Here is a 9,184-nt window from a genome sequence, read left to right on the forward strand (position 1 = left end):
TCCCGCTGCTGGACTCTGCAGTAAGTGTAATGAGGGAACGGGGTATGCAGGAGGGGGGTTTGTGATGGAGGGAACGGGGTATGCGGGGGGGGGGGGTTGTGATGGAGGGAACGGGATATAGCGCAGGGGGAGGGAGACGGAGGGGACGGGCTAGCGCCGCATGTAGCTAACTAATAGTTTATCTACACAGGGTGCCTCCAGCTGTTTCAATACTACAACTCCCAGCATGCCCTGACAGCCAATAGATGTCAGGGCAAGCTGGGAGTTGTAGTGGTGAAACAGCTGGAGGCACCCTGTGTAGATGAACTATTAGTTAGCTACATGCGGCGCTAGCCCGTCCCCTCCGTCTCCCTCCCCCTGCGCTATATCCCGTTCCCTCCAGGCATCAGTGACGTGGTGCCTGGTGGGGAAGTCTGCCGGGTAGTGAGCAACAGGCATTTTTAATATAGTAAAAATAAAAATTAAAAGCAGGGAGGGGGTTAGGGATAGATTGGCAATAGGCAGGGACAGAAAAAAAATAGGATGGTGGGAGCTAGCCTTTAAGGGTTAAATTAACTAGCCTTTAATTTTTAGTAGACATATAAGTAACATGTGACAAAGTATTATCAAAATATCTTCAGCCGTTTGGATGTTATGCAGTAGCATATATTTCCCATAGACTTGTATGGGACATTAAACAAAAAAGGTTAATTTACCTCTCCTATGTTTGTTGTTGACATATACATGACATGTGTACCAAGTTTCATATTAATATCTTTAGCAGTTTGTAAGTGATGCTGGAACATACACATACATACATACATACATACATACGTACATACATACACACATACATACACACACACATTGGCCCTCATTTACTATTGCAAACCCGACATGTTTTGTCAGGTTGTGCGCCAGATTCTGTCACATTGCACCTGATTGTGTGAAATTCTGTCTGCGACAGATTTTGCACCAAAATTGAAAAAAACCCGACTAACTCTCCATTTTGCTAAGAAAACCAGAAAAAGAGGCATGGCCACCGGGAAAAGGGGGTGTAGTCTCCTAAAAGGGATGTGTTCCCGAAATTTTCACGAAAAAAAACATATTTACGAAGGTTTCCACGTAAAATGTGTTGGATTTGAGATGAAGAAAACCAGACAGATCAGAGCATGTGTAAAAAAGCAAAGTGTAGGAAAGTGGAAAATGTAGGGAAACCTTAGAAAATACTGTGGAAAATAGACTGTAGGGAATTAAAACCCACAAATAAACCTACACTCCACTCTTCTCCTCTTTGACTTTTCTGCTGTAAAGCCGCATTTGTAACAAAAATGTGCGACATATCTGTACTTATAAATTTTTTTTTACCACTTTTTCCCCTAAATGTACTAACCCATTTTTTGTATGTTTTTCTTCTCTTTCAGTTCTGTGTTTGCAAAGGACTACTTCAAACTACAGTGACCTGTATTTGTTGTTGTTTAATATTAATGAAATGGTTAACGAGGGCATTTAGGGGAGTTTTGTTTGGAATTTTAAAAAAAATTACGTGTGGTGTTTAATTTTTATTTTTTGTTTTCTTAACAGACATAGTAGTGGAAGCTGTCTAATAGACGGAATCCATTACTAAGCTGGGCTTAGCATTTGCCCCCAAAACAGCTAGCGCTAACCCCCAATTATTACCCCAGTACCCAGCGCCACAGGGGTGCCGGTACCAACAGGCCCAGAGCACCAAAAATGGCGCTCCTGGGCCTAGGCGGTAACACGCTGGCATTATTTAGGCTGGGGAGGGCCAGTAACAGTGGTCCAAACTAGAGATGAGCGAATCGAATTGGACGAATTCGATCCGAATTTCATAAAAAATTTTATTCTGACCGAATCCGAATTTCCCCTTGATTCGAAATATCAAATTTCTTCATTCATTCCATTTTGTTACTACTCTAAGGCTAAGATTACACTGAGTTTTTGCAGTAAAAAAAAACTGTATTTAACAAAAAAAAATTTTCTATAACAAAATGTTATTCAATTTTTAAACAGAGACCAATATATGTGAGCAGGCAGGGACCTAAAAATGTAGCTAACAATAATAAAAATTTAGAAAGGGGCCATTTAACCCCTTAACAACGCAGGACGTAAATGTACATCCTAGTGAGGTGGTACTTAACGCACCAGGACGTACATTTACGTCCTAAGCATAACCGCGAGCATCGGAGCGATGCCCGGATCATGCGCGGCAGGTCCCGGCTGCTGATTGCAGCCAGGGACCCGACCGTAATGGCAGACATCTGCGATCCCGCAGATGTCTGCCATTAACCCCTCAGATGCCATGATCAATACTGCAAAAAATGAGCCCTCATACCGCTGCTTATACGGAAAAATTAAAAAGTTATAGGTCTTCAAAATAGGGGGATTTTAAATGTACTAATTTGGTTAAAAGTTAGCGATTTTTTTAAGCGCAACAGTAATAGAAAAGTATGTTATCATGGGTATCATTTTAATCGTATTGACCCAAAGAATAAAGAACACGTCATTTTTACCGTAAATTGTACGGCGTGAAAACGAAACCTTCCAAAATGAGCAAAATTGCGGTTTTCTTTTTAATTTCATAACACAAGTAGTATTTTTTTTGGTTGCACCATACATTTTATGATAAAGTGAGTGATGGCATTACAACGGACAACTGGTCGCGCAAAAAACAAGCCCTCATACTAGTCTGTGGATGAAAATATAAAAGAGCTATGATTTTTTGAAGGCGAGGAGGAAAAAAAACAAAAACATAAAAAAATAAAATTGTCTGCGTCCTTAAGGCCCAAATGGGCTGAGTCCTTAAGGGGTTAAATGTAAACATAATATATTTTTTTGAATTAATTTAAACTTTTTATTAGTAATGTGTTTTAGTAATGTGTTTTATAAATTGTGTGTGTGTGTTTTAACTTTTTTCACTTTTATTTCTTAATTTATTTGTTATTTTTTAGGTAGTACTACTACTCCTAGCAGACTATTCCATGATGGGAGTAGTAGTACCTGTACTAATAGACAGATCGCTGAAACCCATTTCGATCCTCCTATACACAATCCTTCAGTTCTCTGAAGGTGTTGAGTCCACCACTTGAAAAGGGAGGAACTGCAGCACCAGCAACTTGGACAGGAGCACATTCAACTTCTGCATCGTTGGATGAGAGGGTGCATACTGTTGTCTATTGGACATGGCTTTGCTGATGGATTGCTGGCGTAATGATTGATTTGAAGTATGAGGAGCAGGGGCATCTGAAGCGACAGAAGATGGGTATGATACACAGCTCCCTTCAGCTGAGGTGGTGGAGCCTTGGCTGGCTGAAACAGGGAGCGGCGTGCCACTGGGTGATGCAGCAGGTTGGACCACCGCCTCGGAGCCACGCAGGACCGGGTGCTAACATTGGGACCCTGGCCACACTTCACCCTCTGCCGACACATCTTGTATGTGGCCAGGTTAACATCCTCCGGAGGCTGGATGAAAAACTGCAACACCGCCGAGTAGCTGATTTTCCCACCAACAGTCCGCACTGATTGACTGCTTCTGCCGCCGACATCAGGAACCCCTGTTCCACTACCTCCCTGGAAGGTAGGCTGCCGCGAAGCAGGTTGTCTACCACGGGCACGTTTTGCTCCAAACTTTCCACTTCTGCCACCATGCTGACTGCCAAACATGTTACCACCTTGCTGGCTCAGGTGCTGCCTCACGGCCAACCTGCAACCCTCTTCTCCTGACGATGATGATGAAGCCCCTTCTGCACCCAGCTCCCAAGTGCGATCGGCTTCATCATCATCGAGTTGTGTCTGCACGTCACTCATGTCCTCCTCATGTCTTCCACTTTTTGGCTGGGCAGTAGCTGCTGACTGTCCTCTAAATAGTGGAGCTGAACCCACAGCATAAAATACTTCTTTATGGGTGGGAACAGCATAGAACAGAGTCAATGGGAGGACAGGGACTGCTCTCGGGCCATGGCAATTAAGGGTTGTATCTGAGGAACCCACTGACTGTTGAATGAGGGTGTCAGATGTCACTTGTGATGAAGTGGATTACCGTGTTAACCAATCGATGATGGCAGATGGGTTGCAGGTCGAGACACGACTGCTAGCTGAAACCGGGAGCTCAGGCCTCTCGCTGCAATTCCTGCCACCACTCGCGCCTAGTCTGCTGCGAACTCTGCATGATGAATTTAGGCCTCTGCCACTCCTCTGTGCACACCCTGGCACTTCTTTGCCTGACATACTTAGTGTGTATATGAGGGGAGTACAATACGCTCCACTACGCTTAAAACAGTATTTGTCTACAACACCAGCAGGTGTGTACTTTTGCCTGGCCTTTCACAGTATCTAGGCCCTTAAGACTTTAACAGGAACAAAATGGTACACTACTTAGATGTACGCACAGATTAAACTTAATAGAGGACAATATGTTTTTAGTGCTCTGCTCACCCTAACTGGCTGGCTACTATTAGCTTTTCAGTTGTTGTACACACAAGTGCTGCAGCACACAGTCGCTGTGTACTACACAAAAAATTCCACTCTTTCTCTCAAACTTACTCCCTTCCCTATGAGTCCTTCTAGGCTGGATATGGGCTTGAGGTGAATCATTGCTGTAAAAAAGCTTTTCTGTGCAACACACACTGCTCTCTGTTCCTCTCTGCAATAGAATGCTGATGTGACTGGGAGGTGAATCACTGCTGTACAAATGCTTTTCTGTGCAACACACACTGCTGTCTGTCCCTTTCTCTCTCTCTCTGCAATAAAAGGCTGAAGTGACTGGCCGCAAGATGGCTGCCGATTATATAGGGCTGTGACATCAGCAGGGGTGGCTGGTTGCTGATAGGCTGCATGCTGCATGTGATTCAGGGTCATCCCGCTGACCCTTATTCCTTGACCCATGTCCTCACATGTGGATCAGCCATTTAATATGCCCCGGAGCATGGACTGCACTAAAGAAGTTTAATGAAGCAATTTGTGCAATCAAATTGCGGCAATATTCGGATTTCTTGCAAATCGAATCTTTCCTGAAATTAGTAACGAATTCGGATTCATCAGATTCGATTTGCTCATCCCTAATTATATCACTGTGTGAATAAAGAAAAACTCTGTAGCTGTAGCCTTGGGCTGTGTAGAATAATAAAGCAATATAAGGTGCTAAGGCCACAGGCTTTTAATGGTCTAGCTTTAGGTGACAATAAGTACCGCTAAACATTACCACATTCTCAGAGAATGAGCTCAGCAGGAACTGCTCTGGACGATAGAACTGCCTTAGTAACTGATCACCCTTCCTGGCATTGTATGTTGTACCGGTGAATGCAAACTCTAGTGGAAGATGTAGCTAGTGAGTTTTATTAGGACAAAGATTTCAGAATGTGTTCCCACAACTATAAGGGGGGACCTTATAACTATGTATAAATATATCAGGGATCTCTCCCATGATCTCTATATCCACAGGACTGTATCTATAACAAGGGAGCATGATCTATGTCTAGAGGAAAAGTTTCCACACCAACACAGACCCTGCAGTAGTCTATGAGAGACTTTTTTATCTGGATCTTTTTTTTTTTTAATCCACAAATTGTTTCCCGTGCCAGTATGCGGTAGACAACAGCCTACTTTGCCTAACCTTCTTTGTCACCCTGCTTTGTGTTTTTAAGCAAACTCCGCTCATGTAACTCTGCTACTTGACAAATAGCAAAGGTTGTTATTTTATAATGGGGGTTAAAACATTATTTCATTTAAAAGCTTGTTTAAGAGTTGAACCTTTTGTCTTTCTCTTGCTGAACTCTATTTTGAGATAATGAAGCCTGCATCAATGAGATACAATAAAAGAAAATCAAGGTTTTATGGTTGACTTTTCGAGGGGAGTTTATTGGATAAGCAACAGGGTATCTTTCATTTCTTACTTAAAAATGTACCTGTTGCTTTAAAAATCCTTTGACACATCCTAATTAATTGTTCCCTAACCAGTGTGCCTCCAGCTGTTGCAAAACCACAAACCCAAGCATAGAGACATCAAAAGGTATGATCAGACAGAGTCTAAGGGGGGTCATTTATTAAGATGTGCCATCGGTGCAGATGCTAAAATATAAAAAAAAAAAAATTTACATAAATGTTGATTTTCAAGGCCTTGTTCATACTGCAGACTTTCCAAGCAGAATCCGGCGGACAAATTCGGCAAATAAATTTAAATGCTGCAGAGTCACATTGCTTTCAATGGGATTCTGATGCGCTGTGCACACGGCGGAGTTTCCATGGCCGAAATATTTGCTGTCGAAATTCTTTCTGCGTAATCTGATAAAGAAATGCATTGCTGTCAATGGAGACATCACATTTCTGAGCGGGCTCGTTGTCTGCCCACTGTAGTGTGTCAATTTCTCCTCTTTTTCTATGTGTTCAGACCTTTCAATTAAAACTTTTGACATGTCCCTACAAAAAAAAAAAAAAGTTGTGCCCATTTAAATTAAAATATTTTACTATTTTTGTACAGGCAGTTTCTTCATCCCAGGAGCTAAATGTGTGCTTATTATTGTATATTAGATTTTTCGTGCTGAAATCGCCCCCTCGGCTTATACTCGAGTGAACTCTCCGCCTTTCAATCCCTTCTCAGTGGTCTTCAACCTGTGGACCTCCAGATGTTGCAAAACTACAACTCCCAGCATGCCCGTACAGCCATCGGCTGTCTGGGCATGCTGGGAGTTGTAGTTTTGAAACATCTGGAGGTCCGCAGATTGAAGACCACTGAGGCCTTCGTCATCATCCAGACCCCCTTTAGTTTTCTACTCACCTCCCCTCGGTGGGAAGGAGGCGTGAGCTGGTCCAGGCCATCTATGCTGCAGGGACCGTCCAGTGGGGAGGGTTAGTCGTTCCGGGCTGTCCATTTTCACCTGGAGGCCCTCTACTCCGCTCCGGGCTGGCCCCGGACTAGTGACGACTAGTGTTGAGCGGCATAGGCCATATTCGAATTCGCGAATATTCGCGAATATATGGACGAATATTCGTCTTATATTCGCGAATATTCGCATATTCGTTATATTCTCGTTTTATTTTCGCATATGCGAATATTCGCGTATGCGAAAATTGGCATATGTGAATATTAGCACATGCAAGATTAACATGCGTGAAACTTCGCATATGCGAAAATTAGCATATGCGAATTTTCGCATATGCGAACTTTAGCATATGCGAATTTTAGCACGCCAGTCTCACACAGTAGTATTACAGCCTTCTTTACACCACACAAGCTGGAAGCAGAGAGGGGTGATCACTGTGATGTGTACTGTGAAGAAAAAAAAAAAAAAAAAAAAAACGAATATTCGTAATTACGAATATATAGCGCTATATTCGCGAAATTCGCGAATTCGCGAATATGCGATATTCGCGAATAATATTCGAATTGCGAATATTCGCGAGCAACACTAGTGACGACAATGCACAGGGACGTCCCTGCGCAGGAACGTCCCTGTGCGTCATCGTCAAGGCAACATCACTAGTCCAGGGCCGGCCCGAAGTGGAGAAGAGGGCCTCCCGGTGAAGATGGACAGCCCGGAACGACTAACCCTCCCCACCGGACGGTCTTTGCAGCATAGATGCCCGGACCAGCTCACCCTTCCTTCCCACCGAGGGGGGGTGAGTAGAAAACTAAAAGGGGGTCTGGATGATGACGAAGGCCGCAGTGGTGTTCAACCTGCGGACCTACAGATTTTGCAAAACTACAACTTCCAGCATGCCTGGGCATGCTGGGAGTTGTAGTTTTGCAACATCTGCAGGTCCACAGGTTAAAAACCACTGATGAAGGGATTGACAGGCGGTGATGATGAAGGGGGGGATGATGACGAGGGGGATGATGACAGGGTGATGATGACGGGGGGGGGGGGGGGGTGATGTATTTCTCACCCTAGGCTCATAGTCGAGTCAATAACTTTTCCTGGGTTTTTGGGGTGAAATTAGGGGCCTCGGCTTATATTCGGCTCTGCTTATACTGAGTATATACAGTAACTGACAATATCCTTTTGGGGGTGGGGGGTGTCCTCCTGATCCTATTACTTCCTAAAGAGCAGGACATTGACACCACTGTGTTTGAAATTACTTTAACAGTGGTTTTACTGCTTGAATAATGAGTCAATAATATACCATAGTAATAGGAAATAAGAGAAAGAAACGATATTCACAGCTGTTCTCCAGATTTAGACAACAAATTCCCATCTCCTCTTTCTATTTTCCTTTGGATTAGCAGGTGATTGTTTGAAATATGGATCTGAGAATGTTGTGTGCAGGACTTGCTTCCGCTCATTACACCAATGGTACAGAATATTTGTAATCTCCACAACACATTCCTGGTTACGATAAAGGTTACAATCTAGATAAGAGTCTGCGTATCTCGGATCAGCAGGCGTATATTCCATCTTTACATTTAAATGAAATTGCAGGTAATGTGAGCGACTGATCATATCTCGGCACTGTCTTGATTTCTCCATCTTTCTGATTTCATACTTTCTCTGTTTGACGGAATATATCTGTGACTCTAAAACATTCATTTAATAGTTGGATTTGTGGAAATTTGTGACTTTGATACATTGAATATTCAACATCTTAGTTAATGTCTACCTTGTTTTGCACAAAAACGACTTTTAATTTTGGTATATTTGTATTAACTCTTTCTTTGTAAGGAGAAATATCAGGATTCCTTGGCTCATTGACTGTCTGTATGCAAACCGCATTGAACAATATGACAAGCAGTGTGCTCTAGGTCAACAAGGGAAGGGTGTATATATCGACCAAATGGGAATTTGATATCAATCTATCATCTGCCCTCAATTTTCAAATAGCCAAGAGCTTATCATACTTCTCACCCATACAGCAAAAATCTGCTATTATACAACTTATGATTTAAATAGACATTTCCATCAGTGTCTTTTGCTAAATAACATGCCAGAAGGTGTAACATTACTCACCAAATAATGGCTACTCTGTTGATGGGTGTAGTTTATGTGTCTTGATTAAATTTTATTAATAAACCTGTACTTATCCCCAGCATTCCCCCGGTGCCTCCAGTGTCCCGCTCCTGGTCTCCAGTGTTATTCCCTTCCTGGTATTTTTTTTTATTTTTTGCCTCTACTCCCATAAACTTTACTGAAGAGAGAGAACCATCTCTCCATTCAATCTTAGCCTGAATGCCACAGGCCTTTGCCACCTCATA

At 42.9% G+C, this 9,184-nt stretch overlaps 1 protein-coding gene across 1 annotated transcript in view; it reads left to right on the forward strand.

The window, feature by feature from the left end:
- LOC130293213 (uncharacterized) overlaps window positions 1–3,089 on the forward strand; it is an 89,236-nt gene extending 86,147 nt beyond the window's left edge. Inside the window, exon 5 of the mRNA XM_056541715.1 lies at window positions 2,952–3,089. Within this exon, the coding sequence (XP_056397690.1) occupies window positions 2,952–3,089 (138 nt within the window). The remainder of the gene's footprint in view (window positions 1–2,951) is intronic.
- The last annotated feature ends 6,095 nt before the right edge of the window (window positions 3,090–9,184 follow it).

Source organism: Hyla sarda, chromosome 10 (assembly GCF_029499605.1).
Source record: "Hyla sarda isolate aHylSar1 chromosome 10, aHylSar1.hap1, whole genome shotgun sequence".
In the NCBI taxonomy this organism is placed as follows: Eukaryota; Metazoa; Chordata; class Amphibia; order Anura; family Hylidae; genus Hyla; species Hyla sarda.